At 53.6% G+C, this 19,225-nt stretch overlaps 1 protein-coding gene across 3 annotated transcripts; it reads left to right on the top strand.

Annotated features, from left to right (window-relative positions):
• Positions 1 to 7,695: 7,695 nt before the first annotated feature.
• CDK2AP1 (cyclin dependent kinase 2 associated protein 1) lies at positions 7,696 to 18,014 on the top strand. 3 transcript variants are annotated; one of them, XM_058691418.1, is made up of 4 exons: positions 7,696 to 7,869; positions 12,473 to 12,570; positions 14,005 to 14,131; positions 17,251 to 18,014. In XM_058691418.1, the coding sequence occupies exons 1-4, from the start codon at positions 7,815 to 7,817 to the stop codon at positions 17,316 to 17,318; spliced, it is 348 nt and encodes a 115-aa protein (XP_058547401.1). In that variant the 5' UTR covers positions 7,696 to 7,814; the 3' UTR covers positions 17,319 to 18,014. The 3 variants fall into 3 exon arrangements, with proteins under 3 accessions (XP_058547401.1, XP_058547402.1, XP_058547400.1); XM_058691419.1 differs by lacking the exon at positions 7,696 to 7,869 and adding an exon at positions 12,054 to 12,078; XM_058691417.1 differs by lacking the exons at positions 7,696 to 7,869; positions 12,473 to 12,570 and adding an exon at positions 13,293 to 13,497.
• Positions 18,015 to 19,225: the final 1,211 nt, after the last annotated feature.

Here is a 19,225-nt window from a genome sequence, read left to right as displayed (position 1 = left end):
GGGGGCAGATATCTCTGCAGGTGTAATTAAGGATCTCAAGATGAGGGGCGCCTGGGTGGCTTAGTCAGTTGAGTGGCCAGCTCTCGATTTCGGCCCAGGTCATCACAGTTTGTGGGTTTGAGGACCGCATCAGGCTCTGGATGCTGAAGTGCAGAGCCTGCTTGGGATTCTCTCTCTCTCTCTCTCTCTCTCTCTCTCTCTCTCTCTCTCTCTCTCAAAATAAACATTTAAAAAGTAATAAAAAAAAGGATCTCGAGATGAGATCATCCTAGATTCGGGTGGTCCCTAAATCCAATGACAAGTGTTCTTATGAGGGGAGAAGACAAGGAGAGAGGAAGGCCGTGTGAAGACTGGCTTGGAATGATGTGGCCACAAGCCAAGGGACACCTGGAGCCGCCAGCCGCTGGGAGAGCAGAGGATTCTTCCCTGGAGTCTTGGAGGGAACACCTTGACTTCAGGCTTCTGACCCCCAGAACCGTGAGAGAACACACTTCCTTTGTTTTAAGCCAAGTTCCGGGTAATTTGTTATGGCAGCGCAAGGAGACGAAGGCATAGGTTACGGGAAGTGAGCTGTGAGCAGGAAAAGAGAGGGGAACTGCAGACCTTCCTCCAGAGGAGAACTGATCTCCTTTCTAGGACTGTATGGAGGCCATTTATGAAATGTTGTATGTGCCTGACTAGAACACGCAAGGATGCAATTCTTTTCTTTCAGAAAGCTCAAGACTCGAGAAGGAGGCGGGCCAGATTAAACACAAGAGCAGACACCAGTAGAGGGCAGCCAGCCAGGGGAGACTTTTCAGAGGTGGGAGAGTCGAGCCGGGCTTTGATAGACGAGCAGAAGTTTGCCCGCTGAAACATAGGGGCAAGTTTCATGAAGGCTTAGGTGTGAGGATGAACAAGAACCAGATTCATCACCCAGTCTGGCCTGAAGAAGAATAAGAAACAGTGGGAGGTGAGGGGTGAGGTAATGACTCCCATGTGGTGGGGGGAAGGGGGAGAGCTAAGTGTGGCTGCTGTGCCTAGAACAGGAAGTCTCATGACAGCATGGGGCTTGTCTTCCTTTGGTGCCCCTAGAATAGCGTCTGGCACTTAGGAGACTCTCAAATATTTGTTGAATAAAGGGAAGAGAAATCCCACATGAGCTTCTCAAGAGACGCAGAAAAACGCACTTGACAAAATCCAACTCTCATGATAAAAACACTCAACAGACTAGTGATAGAAGAGACATTCCTCCACCTGATAAAGGGCATCTATGAAAAGCCCACAGTGAACATCATACGTAGTGGTGAAACCCTGAAATCTTTCCCCCTAAATCGGAAACAAGACAAGGATGTCTGTTCTCATCACCTATGCCCAAATTGTTCTTGAGATTCTAGTTAAGGCAATTAGGCAAGAAAGGGAAAAATGAAAGACATCCCACTTGGAAAGGAAGAAGTAAAACTCTTTACAGATGACATGATCTTATATACAGAAAATCCTAGAGAAACCACATAGACACAAGCAAGTCAGTTCAAAGAGTAAGTTCCAAAGAGTAAGAGCCAAAGACTAAGTTCAGGGAAGTTGCAGGATACACGACAACACACAAAAATCAGTTGTATTTGTATATGCTAGCAGCGAACAATCCAAAATCAAGAAGACAAGTCCATTTTCAACAGCATCAAAAATAGTGAAATACTCAGGAATAATTTTAACCAAAGAATTACAAGACTTGAACACTGTGAACTATAAAACTATAAAAAACTATAAAACATTGCTGAAATCAAAGGGAAAAAACCCAAGTGTAAAGACTTCCTGCGTTCGTGGGCTGGAAGACATATGTTGCGATTAAGATGGCAATATGTCCTGGGGCGCCTGGGGGACTCAGTCGGGTCAGCATCTGACTCTTGATTTTGGCTCAGGTCACATCTCAAGGTTCGTGGGTCGGGCTCCGTCCTGACTGCATGGAACCTGCTTGGGATCCTCTCTCTCTGTCCCTCTTCTGCTTGTGCTCACGCTCTCTCAAAATAAACAAACACTAAAAAAGAGGTAGCAATACTCCTGACTTTCATACACAGATTTAATACGAACCCTATCGGAATTCCAGTTGTTATTGACTGATTGATTGATTGATTGATTGCAAAAATGGACAAGCCGATTCTAAAATTTGTATGGAATTACAAGGAACCCAGAATAGTCAAAACAAGCTTGAAAAAGAAAAAGTTGGAGTGCTCACCCTTCCTAAATTCAAAGCTGACTTCGCCCTACCCAAGGCCAGGGTGATCGAAGCAGTGCCATTTTGGTTTAAAGATAGAAATATAGTCGGATGTGGTGTCTGGGTGGCTCAATCGGTTGGGCTTCTGACTTCAGCTCAGGTCATGATCTCGAGGTCCATGAGTTCGAGCCCCGTGTCGGACTCTGTGCTGACAGCTCAGAGCCTGGAGCCTGCTTCTGATTCTGTGTCTGCCTCTCTCTCTGCCCCTCCCCTGCTCACGCTCTGTCTCTCTCTCAAAAATAAACATAAATTCAGAAAAAATTTTTTGATTAAAAGAAATATATATATAGGTCAATGGAACAGAACTGAGAGTCCAGAAATAAACCCTCACATTTATCATCTATTGATTTTCAACAAGGCTGTCAAGACCATTCAATGGGGAAAAATAGTCTTTTCAATCAATGGTACTGGACCAACTAGATACACACATACAAAGAATGAACTTGGACTCCCCCTCACACCATACACAAAAAAATAATTTAAAGATGGGTTAAACACCTAAACGTAAGAACAAAACCTATAAAACTCGTTGAAGGAAGTGTAGGTGAAAATCTCTGTGACCTTGGAATTGATAGGACACCAAAAGTACAAGCAAAGCAAAGGGGAAAAAAAATAGATAAATCAGACCTCAATCAAATTAAGAATCTGTGTGTGTCCAAGGACAGTATCAAGATAATGAAAAAACAGGGGCACCTGGGTGGCTCAGTCGGTTAAGCTTCCGACTTCGGCTCAGGTCATGATCTTGCAGTCCGTGAGTTCGAGCCCCACGTCGGGCTCTGGGCTGATGGCTCAGGGCCTGGAGCCTGCTTCCGATTCTGTGTCTCTCTCTGACCCTCTCTCTGACCCTCCCCCGTTCATGCTCTGTCTCTGTCTCAAAAATAAATAAACGTTAAAAAAAAAAAAGATAATGAAAAAACAGGGACACCTGGGTAGCTCGGTCAGTTCAGTGTCCAACTCTTGATTTTGGCTCAGGCCATGATCTGGAGGTTCATAGGTTCAAGCCCTGTGCTGTCAGTGCAGAGCCTGCTTTGGAATTCTCTCTCTCTCTCTCTCTCTCTCTCTCTCTCTCTCGCTGCCCCTCCCCCACTCATGGGCACACTCTCTGTCTCTCAAACTAAATAAATAAACTAAAAAAAAAAAAAAAAAGAAAGAAAATGAAAAGACAACCCACAGAATGGAAGAAACTATTTACAATTTGTATATCTGAGAAGAAACTGGTTTCCAGAATACATAAAAGAATTAAGTTTGAGCCCCACATTGGGTGTAGAGAGTACTTAAAAATAAAATCTTAAAAAAAAAAAAAAGCATTAAAGGGGTGCCTGGTGGCTCAGTTGGTTAAGCGTCCAACTTTGGCTCAGGTCATGACCTCACTGTTTGTGGGTTCGAGCCCCGCTTTGGACTCTGTGCTGACAGCTCAGAGCGTGGAGCCTGCTTCCAATTCTGTGTCTCCCTCTCTCTCTGCCCCTCCTCTGCTCACGCTCTGTTTCTCTTCTCTCTCTCTCAAAAATAAATAAATGTTAAAAAAAAAAAAACAACATAAAAAACGGGCAAAGGATCAGAATAGACATTTTTCCAAAGAAGATATACAAATGGCTGGGGAGCACAGGAAAAGATGTTCGACATCACTATTTGTTAGGGAGAGATGTCAATCAGTCATGAGATACCAGTCTGTACTCACTAGGAAGCCTTAAAAAAAAAAAAAAGGCAGAAAATAAAAATGTTGGTGAAGACGTGGAGATACTGGGCCACTTAACGCATCACTGGTGGGAGGGGGAAATAACACAGACACTATGGAAAGCAGTCTGATAGTGTCTCAAAAAATGAAACAGAGTTACCACATGACCTAGGGATTCCATTCCTGGGTATAGATCCCAAAGGATTGGAAACATGTCCACACAGACACTTGCACACCCATGTTTACAGCCGCCCTATTCACAAGAGCCAGAAAGTGGAAAGAAGCCAGATGTACCTCAACGGGTAAGGAGGTAAACAAAATGTAGTTTATCTATACAGTGGAATATTAGTCAGCCATAAAAAGGAACAGAGTACTGGTATGTGTTACAACATGGATGAACCTTGAGAACATCATGCCAAGTGAAAGAAGCCAGGGGCAAAAGGTCATGTATTGTATAATTCCATTTTTATTTATTTATTTATTGTTTATTTATTTTGAGAGAGAGTGAGCAGGGGAGGGGCAGAAAGAGAGGGAGACAGAGAATCCCATGTAGGCTCCACGTTGTCAGCGCACAGCCTGATGTGTGGCTTGGACTCTTACGGTGAGATCATGACCAGAGCTGAAATCAAGAGGCAGACACTCAACTGGCTGAGCCACCCAGGTGGCCCTCTATAATCCTATTTATATGAAGTGTCAAGCATACGTGACTTCGTAGAGACAGAATTTAGGTTACTGGTTGCCTAAAGCCAGGGGTAGTGAGAAATGAGGAGTGACAGCCATTGGGTGTCTTTTGGGGGTGACAAAAATGTGCTAGAATTAGATACTGATGATGGCTGCACAACTGTGAGTATACCAAAACCAGTAAATTGTAAATTACCAGTAAATTATTTTAAAGGGGGAAATTTTGTGCTAAGGAAATTATACGTAAATTAAAAACAAAAGGAGGGGCGCCTCGGTGGCTCTGTCAGTTAAGTGTCTGATTTTGGCTCAGGTCATGATCTCACAGCCTGTGGGTTGGGGCCCCGCGTCGGCCTCTGTGCTGACAGCTCAGAGCCTGGAGCCCGCTTCGGATTCTGTGTCTCCCTCTCTCTCTGCCCCTCCCTCGCTCACGATCTGTCTCTCTCTGACTTTTGAAAATAGAGTAACATTAACAAAAGTTAACATCGAAAGAGAATAGCCCAGACCATTTGTCGGAGGGATGGGGCAGATCGCTGAGAATCAGGTTCTTGTGCCAAGGAAGACACAAACAGTTAATGGGTGGAGTCAGTACCCAGGTGTGTGTGCTTTGTGAGCTCTGTGCTTGCAGCTTCTAGCCCTGCACTGTCCAAAAGGAAAACCGCTAACTCTCGTGGGTATTGCGCACTTGAACTGTGGCTAGTCCAGGGGAGCCTGGGTGGCTCAGTCACTTAAGCATCCGGCTTCGGCTCAGGTCATAATCTTGTGGTTCATGGGTTCAAGCCCTGTGTCGGGCTCTGTCCTCACAGCGCAGAGCCTGGAGCTTGCTTCAGATTCTGTATCTCCCTCTCTCTCTGCCCCTCCCCTGCTCATGCTCTGTCTCTCTAAAATAAACATTAAAAAATTTTTTTTAATAACAAAAAAAAAGAAATGTGGCTAGTTTGAATTAAGATGTCCTATGAGTGTACAATACACGCTAGGTTTTGAAGACTGTAAGATGAAAAGAATATAAAGTACCTTAATTTATGTTCATGATATAATCAAATCATTCTGCTCAAGACATATTGGGTTAAGTATATGATCAATTTTGCCAGTGTCTTTTACTTTCTAAACTGTGACCACTGAAAAATTGAAAATGATGTTTGTGGCTCGCGTTTATATTTCTTTTTTTTTTTTTTTTTTAATTTTTTTTTTCAACGTTTTTTATTTATTTTTGGGACAGAGAGAGACAGAGCATGAACGGGGGAGGGGCAGAGAGAGAGGGAGACACAGAATCGGAAATAGGCTCCAGGCTCCCAGCCATCAGCCCAGAGCCTGACGCGGGGCTCGAACTCACGGACCGCGAGATCGTGACCTGGCTGAAGTCGGACGCTCAACCGACTGCGCCACCCAGGCGCCCCAGCGTTTATATTTCTATTGAACAGTGCTACCCTGTGGGACCCTGGGGCAGCAAAGGAGAGGGTGACATCAATTCATTCACTAAGTAAAATTTCACTGAGCACCCTTGGCTGAACGAGCTTAAAGCTGATTACCGGGGGCACTGCTTAAGCTGGAGAGGGGGTATCACCTTCACTTTAAAAAAAATGTTGGGGCGCCTGGGCGGTTCAGTTGGCTAAGTGTCTGACTTGGACTCAGGTCATGATTTCACAGTCTGTGGGTCTATGGGTTTGAGCCCCGCGTCCGGCTCTGTGCTGACAGGTCAGAGCCTGGAGCCGGCTTCGGATTCTGGGTCTCCCTCTCTCTCTGGCTCTCCCCAGCATGTGCTCTCTCTAATAATAAATAAATAAACTAAAAAAAATATATAAATAAACATTAAAAAAAATTATTCTTTTTAAGTAGGCTCCACGCCCAACCTGGAGTTTGAACTCATGACCCTGAGATCAAGAGTCAATACTCTGCGGACGGAGCCAGCCAGGTGCCTCTCACCCGCACTTTTAATCCTAAAGGGAAGGAAGGAAGGCAGGTGTGGTATCCCTTCCCTCTAGGCAGAGAATTTGACGCGTTCCTCACTAGATCCAGATGTGCCTGAAGGTCTGTGACTAATGAAAAAATCTGCAAGGCATGGCGATTAAAAATGGCAGAAAAGGGTGGCATCTTGTGTATTTTGACGCACTTTACTATTTAAGCTGAACCCCAAGAAGCAGTACCTTCAAAAGCTTAGTCATCTAATCCAAGATATATATTTGATATGTTTCAGCCAGACCTGAGGATGGGCCGGAGGGGTAGGCGTTGAAGGAGAACCAAAAATTGTAATGCAAACTCCAGAAGAGTAGCAACGTCAAATTCATCCTCCTTGGCGCCTGGACAGGTGCCAGGCACACAGTAGGCGCTTCTCGAATACCTGACTGAGGTAAGATGTACAGTTACGTGAATTAAAGAGTGAATTTTCCAGAAAAGAGGCCTTTGGCTTTCGTCAGAATCCAAGGAGACTCGCAGGCCCCCAAGGAGTTAAAAACCACTTAATACAGACAGGGACACGAAATGTATTTGAAATCAATGTCAAGAATTGGTTGTTCTTATTCTGGGGAATGGCCAGACTTCGGCGTCTGGAATGATCTACGTGCTTAAAAATACCACTCGCCACCATTTTCTCCAGGTAATTTTCCATCCCTGCCCCCACAGTCAAGGGGGAAAAAAGTAATTCTGAAATCCTACCTCGCTATTTAAAAAAAAAAAAAAAAGAAAGAAAGAGAGAAAGAAAGGAAGAAAGAAAGAAACGAAGCAGTAAAATAGCGACTATCCAGGCACAAGGAGAGCCTCGAAGAAGAAAGGGACCCACGCGGGCCTCGGGCGCCGCCGGGACCCAGCCCCCCAAACTTTGCCAAGTTGCGGGCGCCGAGCGCGGCCGGAGGCGCGGGGCGCGGCCGCGGGCGGAGCCGCCCCCTGACGCCGGGCCGCGGCGCGCCGGGCCGCCCCCTCCCGGCCCGGGCCGGCCCCGCTGGCTCCGCTCAAAGTTTGCGGCCGCCCCTGCGCCCGCCCGCCCGATGTATGGGTGATATACTGCAGCGGGTGTCAGGGTGAGGGACGGCCATATTTGCCGGTGCGGCCCGAGCCGTCAACAACAAAAAGTGCGCGGGAGCTCGGCGGGCGCACGGACGGGCGCTCGGACGCCGGGCCCGCCTCGCCGCCGCCCGGCCTCGCCGCCGCCGCCGCCGCCGCCGCCCTCGCGGGCCTGGCCCCGCGGCGCCCCGGCGCGCCCCGCCGCTCGGGGGGATGTCTTACAAACCGAACTTGGCCGCGCACATGCCCGCCGCCTCCCTCAACGCCGGTGAGTGAGTGCGCCCCGCGGGCCGCGCGCGCCGCGCCCCAAGTGCCGCCAAGTTGGGGGCCGGCGCGCCCGGCCCCGGCCCCGGCTCCCGGGGGCCCGCGGTGGCCGGGGGCGCCGGGCACCGGGTCCCGGCCCGGGGCAGCGCGGCCGCCGCCGCCATGATTCCGGCGCCCGAGCCGCCAAAGTTCGCGGGGGCGCCCCGCGCCGGCGGCGGGGATCGGCCGGGTCGGGGCCGGGGGCGCGGGCGCGGGCGGCCGCCGCCGTCCCCCCCACGCCGGCGGCCGAGGGATCGCGGGGAGCGCGGCGGGCGAGGGCGGGGGAGGCTTTTCTCTGCTCCTTTTTCCTCCGGCTTTTGGGCGGCTCGGCGAGGGCCCCTGCCGGCGGGAGTCGGGAGCGGCCGGGCCACGCCGGGAGCGGGGCGCGGGGCGCGGGGCCCGGGGCCCGGGGCCCGGGGCCCGGGCCGCCCTTGCGGGGCGGGGGCGCGGGCCCGGGCTGGGGGTCCGGGGGCCCGGGCTGCAGGGGTGCACGAGGGCAAGGCCCAGCCACGCGTGGGCCGGGCGGGGGCGACCCGCGTGCCAGGTGCAGGCGCCCCTTAGGGCGCGGGGCCGCTGGGGTCACCGGCGGTGCAGGGGACTCGATCGTCAGGGGGCGGAGGGGGGCTCGGCCGGGCGCGCCGGAGCAGGGGTACCCGGAACGCGGCACGCCGGAGGTCCTCTCAGGCGTGCGCGGAGTGACAGAAGTTGGGAGACTGGGGGTTCCCGAGTGCCTGCGGGCGGTGGGTGGGAGCGGCGTTTCAGCGCAGACCCCGCATCTCGGAGCCCCCAAGTCTGGGCTTGGAAGGCCCCTTGTGCGGAAGCCAGGGAATGGGCTGGGGGCGTCCTCTCTCTTCCCCGGGGGCTGGACCTGGGTGATCCCAGGAAACTCCTCCAGAAGTTGTCAGGAGCTTTAGGCTGTGCCCAGGGGGCTTGCCCCAGGGATCAAGGGAGACCCGGGGTGGGAGGGAAGAAAATTGTGAGTTAGGGTGTGACCGGCTTTTTCCCGGTGCCTGTGTCTTTCTCCTTTAGACGCTTGGTTGGAAATAGACTTCCAAAAAAGCAGGCGCGCTGGAGGGGGGAGGGGGCAGAGGCCTTGTGGGGGAGGGGATTGGCCTTGCTGGTCAGAAATGCCACGTTGGCAGTTGGCTGCAAGTTTTGGGCCTTGTCTCCAAACGATGACTCCATCACTCCAAAAATCTGAAGAGGAACCCAGAAAAGCCATATATATATGTATATGTATTTTAACTTACGGGACACTGATTGGGGGGTTGGAAAGGGTTAAGATTTCAGGTTTCGGTCGGGGGCATAGTTGAATTGATTACGTTTGGTTACTGAGTCCCAAGAGCAAACAGCCACTATTTTCTCAAATGTTCTCACCACCGTTGGGGTCTGCAGACCTTACAAAGACAGGCTTTGTGGCCCAGGTAGGATTTTTCCCGGACTCCCGCGTCTGTCTCTGGGGTGGGCTGCGTGGAAGGTCTTGCTGCCAGCCTGGACACGCTGGAAAACTCAGGCCTGCCCTAGTATAGTTGAGGCAGGTGCCTTAAACGGGGACTTTTGGGGGTTGGGGTCAAGTGACAGGGGCACCCACTCAGGACCCCTGAAGCCCTGTTCTGGGCTGGCCGGCACCTGTGCACAGGTTTTCTTCTATGGTGAATTCCAGGAGGACTGCTGAGGTCCCCAGATAATCTGGTGTTTTCGTGGCGGGCTGCGCCCTTCCCCATGGACCCTTTAGAAAGCCCCAATCTCCCCCTGCCATTTGCATCCAAGATGGACTCTCCGCCGCCGCTCCTCCGGCTTCCTTGTCATCATCCCTCACGCCCTCCAGCCCTGCCTCCTCGCGGGTTGCCAAGCCTCGGCCTGGCCGGTGGTGGCAGTGGCGGAGTTAGACAAAGCCCCCGCCTCCCCGCCGGAGAGCACATCCCCCCCCCCTCCCCAGGCGCCCCAAGTGGCGGGAAGGGCCGCCAGCTCCCCAGGCCCAGGCTGCTCTTTGTCTGGCGTGGGGGCGGGGAGCTGCGCCTGGCCCCAGGAGCTGCTGGCCTCTGCCAGTCCCTCCCTCGGCTCCGGGCCCTCCTGGTCCCCGCACACTGCGCGCATTGTCTGTGATGCTCAGAGACAGCCGTGCTCACGCCCAGTCTGGTTTTCTCCCTGGCCTCCTGCAGCCCGATGCACCGGCCCTCCCTGCCTCTGCAGGAGTCGAACTCAGGGCCCTTCTGCAACTCTCTCCAGGACCACAGAAGCCCCCCCCCCCCCCCCCCCGCCGCCCCCGCCTTCGACACCGAGTAAGGGACTGGCATTGGCACAGAATCGGGGTCATGTACTGCGTCACCTGACGATGGGGAAGAGGCAAGCCAGAGCAGTTGTCCGACCTTCCCCCCCCCCCCCCAGCCCCAACTGGGCGATTTCTCCTCCTTCTCCCTTAGCCCCCCGAGACTTAACCCTAGCCCCGTGGAAGAGTGGGATCTAGAGCCTTTAGACATTCTATTGGGAACCATTGCCTCAAACAGATGGAGAAAACTGAGGCCCAGAGAGCGAAGGCCCTAGTCCAAGGTCACGCAGCCAGGGGTGGGCACAGCCAGACCGGTTCTGGTTCCTGGTCCGGGCCCTTGTCAGTAGGAGAGAGGATGGGCCAGGGAGGGAGACAGGAGCAACGAGAGGTGAGGGCAAAGGGTGGTGCAGAGAATGCACACCTGAGTCCCCTCGCCTCCTGCCAGGGAGTGGAATCTTCTAGACACTTGAGGTGCTGTGTGGTGATACGTAACCCCCGTGGGCCCTGCATTTAGCATTCTGGCCTTCCGGAGAGGGGCGATGTCTTGTAGTGGTCAGGACTGGAACCCGGGTCCGGGGCTGCAAAGACCACACTCACTGCCCACGTCAGAGGGTTCAGGAAGTTGGGGTTTGGCTGATGTGGTGAGGGGTGCTTGGGGGGCACCCACCCGGTCCCATTTCCTGTGCTCTGGCCCCTGCACATCGCGGTTGCCTTGGATGGAGGTCACGGACGCGCCTGGTGGTGCACCCCCGTCCTGAGCGCTGCTTGCCTGTAGCACAGGTGTATTATCCCCACTCCAGAGGCATGGCGACTGAGGCTAGGAGTGGCCCGGTGATGTGCCCACTTAGCAGCCTTAGAGGTGGCAGAATCCGTATTTCCCGACTGGGCATCCCATCCCACATTTGAGCCTAAACCTGGGTCCCGGGGTGTGAGGAGGTGGTGAAATCCAGGGCAGGCCTGAGAGCGAGAAAGACATCTTGGGTCCAGAGCTGTCCCCGGCTCCTAGAGGGAGGGACGGGTGTCAGGGGGCTGGCCTCCTCTGTGCCGTGTGGCTCGAGGGAACACCTCCCCTCTCTGGACCGTTTGTCTCTCTACCCTGAGGGGCTCCAGGGCCCCCCTCGGGCCCCTTCCACTCCATCAGCCTGCGCCCCTGAGCTTCCTTCCTCCCCTTCCCTCCCCTGCTCACACCAGATGAGCAGCTGGTCGGTTTGGCCAGCCTGGCACCAGCTGTCCATCCCCGGGGCCAAGTCTGCGTAGTCCGCCGTGTGCGCGAGAGACCGTTCGGCTCTGGGGGCGGCAGGCAGAGGGGGAGCTGCTCCTCGACTGGGCGTGGAGGCAGGCGGGCGGCTGCCGAGGAGGGCTAGGTAAATTCTCCATGGTTACCGCTGTTTGTAATTCTGCAGGACATCCTCTACCCGCTAATGGCCACTTGGACGCCATTATGGGTCTGCATGCTGCCAGTTACTGAGCCGGAGCCGGAAAATTCCCTGCTGATGACTCCCCACCCCCCATCCAGGAGACTCCATTCTTAGCTGGGTCCTGTCCCCACGTGGTCCCTCACAGATGAGGGACGGTGTCTCCGAGTGTTGCAGTCCATGAGTGGGGCCCTCTCCCTCCCCTCCTTGGATGTGAGCCATCCGGGGCGTAGAATCAGACTGTCAAGAGTCCTGTCCCCACTTTGGGGAGGGAGCCACGGGGGCTCAGCGAGAGCGAGAGGCTTCTGAGGACACACAGAGAGGCTGTGATAAACTCCGGATTCCTGACTCGGTGTCCGTCGAACCCGGCCCCAGCCAGGGTTGCGTCTCAGATCCTCTAAAGCCTCCCTCTGTCTTCCTTACCATGCGTCCAGCGGAGATTTGGGCACGCGGGAAGCTTTAGCCCGATGTGGACCCGCCTCAGGAGCAGGTGCGCTCTTGCGGCAGTGGTGTGGCTCTAGGTCATCGACCTCTGGGGAGCAGGACCCAGGGAAAAGGGGCTAGCGAGGATGGCAGCGGGTTTCATCTTGGCCACCGAGCCTGACTGCACGGATGGGAAGTTGTTCTGCGGTCGATGAGCGACGTCCGCCCTGGTGGCGGGTACGAGGAGCAGTGAGCTGTTAGCTGCCTTCCGCCATCCGTCTGGGCTGCGTTGGCCATCGCCAAACCAGAGGACGGGAGCGGGGTCTCTGGCCCGTCCTGCGAAGACAGAAGACCACTGTTGGTGGCCTGGGTCCTGGGGAGGGGGACTGTGGCAAGACCCAGAGTCTTTGCTTTGGGTACGACTACACGGTTCCCGAACTCTCCTCTCCTCCCCCCCACAGCTGGGAGCGTGCACCCGCCCTCCACCAGTATGGCGACGTCCTCACAGTACCGCCAGCTGCTGAGCGACTACGGGCCACCGTCTTTAGGCTACACTCAGGTATGGCAGCGGGGGGACGCCTGGCAGGAGGGCTTCTGGCCTGGCCGCTGAGGGGACATGCTTCCCACCGTCCAGGGCGGGGGAGCTGGTGGGACAGATGAAGGAGTAAAAATGATGCAAGGGAGCAGTGGTCTGAGCTTCCTGGCTGGGTGTGTCAGCGGAGGAGCGGCGGGGTGGGGCGGTTCACGGGGCACCGAGAGATGGGGGGCGGCGGGGCGGTTCATGGGGGCACCGAGAGATGGGGGATGGGGGAGCCCAAGGAAAGGCTGGAAGCCCTGAGCGCCGCTGTTCCATTGGTGCCACCACCCATGTGTATCCCTGGGCGGGGGTCTCTGATCCTGGTTCTTGGGGAAGTAAGTAAGCCTGACCTGGGCTCTGGATCCGAGCCTGGACAGAGGAGAGGAGACCCTGTGGCCCCTCACTCCCCACAAGGTCACGGCCCCAGCGAAGATAAGAGGACAGGGCTGATAGCCTCCTGGAGCCCAGGTGCACTTCAGTGGGGGGCTGGTGGCCCCTGAGCCAGGCCATTTGGGTTTCCACCTGATTCTGCCACTTCCAAGACTGACCCCTGCTTGGTGACCTCGCGGAGATGCGGTTCCTCGCCATTGAGTGGGGTCGATGCTGCCACTGGCCTCACTGCCTGTTGTTGCTCGTGGAGGGGAGGGACCTGGCCAGGCCGTGGCCGCGGTAGGGTTCTCTGCCGGAACGTGTCTGCGTTCTGAGGTCGCCGTGGAGGCCGCCCCTGGGACGGGCTGGTGACCGGTCATGCCCCACCAGGCCGTGCTGTCCCAGGAGCAGAAGCGGGTGTGGCGCCACCGCGGGAAGAAGTGGTGGCGGCGTGTGGAGGGCGCTGAGGAGCTGGGCAAGGACGGGAGGAAGGCCCTGGAGGCCAGGAGGCAGAGGCAGCAGAGGAGGAGGGAGGAGCAGGCGAGGGCCTTGTGGTGGGGAGGGGGGACTCGCGGGGACCCCCTCCTCACCCCTTGCGGTGCTTGCTGGGGCGGTGGGTGGGATCTGGAGAAAAGGGTTTTGTGGGGTGGGCCCTGACGGGGGTCGGGGCGGGGGTGGCAGAGGGTGGGTGAACGGAAACACCTTCTGGATTCTGTCCAAATGGTCTTTGGTAGTTACGTGTAGCCCTGCTGACCCCGAGGTGCGGCCCCCGTCTCACGCACTTGCTCTGGACTGTCATCCCCCAGGATGTTCTGGTGCGTCCACCTGGGTCCCGGGAAATTCCCGGTGGACCCTTTCTGGCCGAGAAAACCAGTTCTCAGCAGAGAGGCCCGGCAGTCTGGTCTGTGGTCGTCCCTCAGGCTGGACCCTCTGGGTCGGCCTCTCCCTGCCCTGCTCTCGCTGTGGCTGGCCTGTGGTGGGGTCCTGACCGTGGCCTTGGGGTCAGGTTAGGGCTCGGTCCAGCTAAACTTCTCCTTCTCATTCTAGGGAACTGGGAACAGCCAGGTGCCCCAAAGCAAATATGCTGAGCTGCTGGCCATCATCGAGGAGCTGGGGAAAGAGATCAGGCCCACCTATGCGGGGAGTAAGAGCGCCATGGAGAGACTAAAACGAGGTAAGTCGTGGGTCCCCCACTCCCTGGACCTCCCTGCTGGGTGCTAACTGCTGTGAAAGATTTTCTGGGAGGATAGTCCCCTACGCCCCAGGGGCTCCCTGGGCTCCCAGTTTGTTAATCTGATATGTTGACGGCAGGCAGGGGCAGTGGGGGGGCGGGTGTGTGGGATGTAGACCATCCCTGGGATCTGATGGGAAGGCCTGGCGTGCCTCGGGGGAGAGTCCTCGTGCTTTAAACAAGGAATCTTTTTTTTTTTTTTTTAATTTTGTTTTTTTTTTTTGAATGTTTATTTATTTTTGAGAGACAGAGGGTGAGTGGGGGAGGAACAGAGAGAGAGGGAGACACGGAATCCGAAGCAGGCTCCAGGCTCTGAGCTGTCAGCACAGAGCCCGAGCGGGGCCCGAACTCCCGAACCGTGAGATCATGACCTGAGCCGAAGTCGGTCGCTCAACTGACTGAGCCACCCAGGCGCCCCAAATTAAAAAAATTTTTTAAAGGTGGCTCAGTTGGTTAAGCGTCTGGTCATGATCTCACGGTTTGGGAGTTCAAGCTCTGCATCGGGCTCTCTGCTCAGAGCCCACTTTGGGTCCTCTGTTCCCCTCTCTCTCTGCTCCTCTGCTCTACTCCCCTCTCTCTCAAAAACAAATAAACATTTAAAAAACAAAAAAAAGAATCAGACACTTAATAGACTGAGCCACCCAGGTTCCCCCCCCCCCCCCAGCTTTCAATCTGTTTAAATCCCATTTAAATGTAAAGTATGTTCCAAGTATGCTGTTATTAATACTAGGGAAGACATCAAATTTTGTTACTGATTCTCTCCCTAAAACAGGTATCCAGGGATCCTTAACATAACTGCCCCTGTGTTTCCATGTTGGTTACTTGTTTGTACAGGATAATTGCTTACACAGGTTCAGGAGTGTCTGGATTTAAGTTACATGTCTCTGAGTTTCAAAGCAGGTTGAGAACTGCTAGAGGACGTTAGAGACTTCTTGTTAGAAAATCTGTACATAATACGAATCCCAGGCACCCCTAAACAAGGAATCTTTATAGCCCGGATCCTGCAGCTTTGTCTAATGTTGGCCGACACCGGTCCCGGGAGCTGTAGGAGGTCAGACGCACGGGTCCCCCTCCTCTGGGGGAGCCGGTGACCAGGAGTCATGAGGTCCCGGGTCCTGTGCTGCCCTCTGCTGTCAGATCTTTGGAGCAGAGCCCAGTGGGGCGCATGGGTCCTTCCTGGTCTGGGCAGACGAGAGCGACAACACTGCGAAATTCTTCTGTGACTGAAGAGGGAGGGAGGGAGGGCGGGAGCATGATGTCACAGAAAACAAGTGACTCCCGTGAAGATGTGACTGCCCGAGCAGGTGAGATAGGTTGTCCCCTCGCTATGTGAGTCGGGCGGAGGGGAGAAGAGGATTTCTGTTTTAGAAGGTGGCTGTTCAGAGCAGCAGTGGCCTAGGTGCAGATTTAATTTCAGAAGGGATGTGGGGTTCTGAAGAAGGTTGGAGAGGCAAGTTTGGAGAGAAATGAGAAGAACGTTCTGTGGTTATAAGTGTGGGGCATGAGGAGGGGCTGCCGTGGGGGCGGTGACTCCGCAGCGATGGGCACGGCCGGCTGAGGACGGGCGCCTGCCCACAGCGGCGGGCTTCACCGCCCTTGGTGAAGCCTTTGTGGAGGGACCGGCCGACTGGGTGGTGAACGGGCACCGGCGTGCGGGAGGGGAGCTGGCAGTAAGAGGCTGGACCTGGAGAGGACTTGGGGAGTGGTGGGGTTGACCTGACCTAAGCTGGGGGTGAGGTGGGCATCGCTCTGCGTCTGGGCTGCTATTTGGAGTCAGGAGAAGCAAAACAGTCCTGGCACCCGGCGTGCTGGTTCCCTGAGTGGAAATCCCTGGAAGATGCTGGACGCCAGAGTCGAACAGGCGATCTGCAGTCACCCAAAAAACCTGTTGGGTCAAGTCAACATACAGATAAGCCTGGTGACCCCTCCAGGGCATGTCTTGCGTGAGCACCTGTGAGCACCATTGGTCATGATGAACTATAGCCAAATACAAGCTAGCCAAGTTTATGTCATAACGAGGTTGAAGAAGGGTCATAAAAGGCGCAAGGGAGTCAGGAGCATTGGTGATCGGTCAGCAAACTGTAGCCAATAGGCCAAGAATGGTTTTTAGTTTCTAATGGTGAAAAATGATTTTGTGACACGTGAAAAGTATCTGAAATTCACACTTCGGCGTCCATAAATAAAGGTTTATTGGAATATGGCCACACCCATTGCTTGTATAATGGCTGCTTTCTCTATCGATACAGTGGCAGAGTTGAGTAGTTGTGACAGAGACCGTGTGGCCTGCAAAGTCGGGAGATATTTACCGTCTGGCCCTTTCCAGAGAAGGTCTTCTGAAGCTCAGAGATAAGATTTGTGTGACACGTGGGACGCCTACGTGACTTGGGGGACGTCATTCACAGCGCCCTCCGGCAGTCGTCTCTCAGGAGGAATAGATTCTTGGCGTCTATTAAAACGAGATCAGTATCTCACGGAGTTCAGTAAAGGCTAAACCGAACAAACCCCAACAACCAAACCATAACCACCAGAGCAGAGAGAGAAGAGATGCACAGGGGCGTGATAGGGCAGAAGAAGCGCGCTAGGCCCCCCGGCGCGCGGACGTCACGGTGGACCAAGGTTGAACAAAAATGAGCAGTCTTGCGTTCTCACTGTGCAGGCTGGACATTGGACAAGTCCCTTCTAGAGTTTAGAATGTGAAGAAGCCAGAGAAAAACAAGGATTTGAAGTCACAGACTCTCCAAAGTGGGTCAGGTTTAGTGAAAGCGGGGGACACGTTTACTCCAGTCATCTGACGGTATGACATGAAGAGAGCTTGCTGGTTGCCCCCTTGTGTGCAGGAAGGGATTGTCAGGGAGCCAGGAAGAGGAGTTTGGCCAGGAGAGAAGGCCTTCCAGGAGGGGATGGGATGCTAGCGCCTTTCCAAACCGCGGGAACCCCGGGGTGGCTTGGATGCAGGGCCCCAGTTCCTTTCCAGGGTGAGGGTGCTTCAGCTGGGTTGTGAAGGGCCCTCTCTTCTGGAATGGGTCCTGCCGCATGATTCTCAGCCTCTGCTTCTCTCCCAGGCATCATTCATGCCAGAGGACTGGTTCGAGAGTGCTTGGCTGAAACGGAGCGGAATGCCAGATCCTAGCTGCCTGTTTGCGTGGAAGGTTTTCCGTCTTCTTCCAAGAAGAGAAGTTATAGCTCAACTCCCACGTTCAGATGAAACTCTTGTTTTCAAAATGGTAACAGTTCGGTTTCTCCTTCCTGTGTCCCTGCCATGGTTCATGAGGCTCTAAGATTGAGAAATATTTTGCCGTTGATTAGGATTTACATTTTAAATAGTTAGGAATTACCCAGGTTTTTTTTTCTTTTTTTTTCAAGCATTGATTTAGAAGATGCACGGAAAAGATACCTATCTCACAGCAAAGATACCAGTGTCTCCCTTTTATCTTCCCTTTTGAATACCGTTATGTTACCCAGATTGTTCTTCGTTCCTTTTCATAAGCTAATACAACAACTCCAGGGTTTTGTTTCTAGTGCATACGTTTGCCACATGGTGTGGATTCTGCTTAATGTAACTTCTTTTGTGCTTAAGCATTTGCCTGCATGACTATTAGTGCTTTGAGGTCAAATTTAAAAATGCACAAGTTATAAATACAGAAGAAAGAGCAACCTACCAAACCTAACAAGAACCCCCGAAAATATTCCTACTAAGACTGTGTGTGGATTTCAGTTCTGCCTTTCGTGTAAGTTGATCCAAACATCTGGAAGAAAATGATTAAAACTGTTTGCATCTTTGTATGTATTTATTACTTGATGTAATAAAGCTTATTTTCATTAACAATTTGTGTGAAGGTGTGGGTTCCTTGAATTCTTAAGTGCTATCTTAAGAAACATCTCAGTGAGAGGGGCGCCTGGGTGGCGCAGTCGGTTAAGCGTCCGACTTCAGCCAGGTCACGATCTCGCGGTCCGTGAGTTCGAGCCCCGCGTCGGGCTCTGGGCTGATGGCTCGGAGCCTGGAGCCTGTTTCCGATTCTGTGTCTCCCTGTCTCTCTGCCCCTCCCTTGCTCACGCCCTGTCTCTCTCAAAAAAATAAAACCTTAAAAAAAAAAAAAAAGGAATCTAGTTTTCATATAATGCAGCTGCTAAACGCAAGCTAGCTCGCTCTGGCGCTCGCCAAAGAATGGCCTGCTCTGTGCTGGGGAAAACCAGGTCGCGCCGGATGTGTTGAGAATCTGGTGGTCTCCAGCAGTGCCTTCCGAAGGAATTTTGTGGTAATTTTTACTATGTTCCGTAGGCACTAATCCCGTGTAATGAGGATTCACTGTGGTGAGGGGGAGACAGAGACAGATGAGGGATGGGGGCAGTTTTGCAGGCATAAGGCAAGGTCCCAGCCATGTCCGTTCTAAAGGCCGCCAAGAACAGGTTCTAGGGAGCGGGCTTATCTACCTCTCTTTCGTGCACGTGACGGCAAGTCCTGGAAGGTACGAGAAAGGAGACAGACTGAAGCCTCTGTCTCTCCTGTCTACGGCTCCCCATTTCCCTTCTGGCCGCCTTCTGAACGGGGAAGGGCCCTGGATGCCGCTTGAACTTCCAAATCAGGTCACTCCAAGGTGAGAAGAGCCCCACCTGGCTGCCTTAAAGGTAAATTTATTTGGATATGTGCACTGGGCGTGCCGTCTGTGCCTGCGGAATGGGCTGGTTTTGACTGCAGACCTCGACATGGGCCTTCTCGCCTCATGGCTTCTTCCCCCTACTTGTGTTATGCGTGAACTCCAGATGTGTTCTGACAAGCCAAGCTACTACTCCTGCCTAAAACCCCCAAACAGTTGTAGGGTCAAATGTAGCTTGAGTGATCGGTGTTGCACAAATTCGCAAACAAATCAGGTTCTGGGCCTTCATCTCGTAAATCTACTTATAAGTCAACTCCTAGGGAATGTTGGGTGTATTTTTTTTTTTTTTTTTCTTTTTAAGTAAGCTCTAAACCCCATGTGGGGCTCGAACTCACAACCCTCAAGCGTTGCGTGCTCTACTGACTGAGCCAGCCAGGTGCCC

This window comes from Neofelis nebulosa, chromosome 11 (genome assembly GCF_028018385.1).
Source record: "Neofelis nebulosa isolate mNeoNeb1 chromosome 11, mNeoNeb1.pri, whole genome shotgun sequence".
NCBI classification, from domain to species: domain Eukaryota; kingdom Metazoa; phylum Chordata; class Mammalia; order Carnivora; family Felidae; genus Neofelis; species Neofelis nebulosa.
This window is presented reverse-complemented; position numbering and strand designations above follow the sequence as displayed.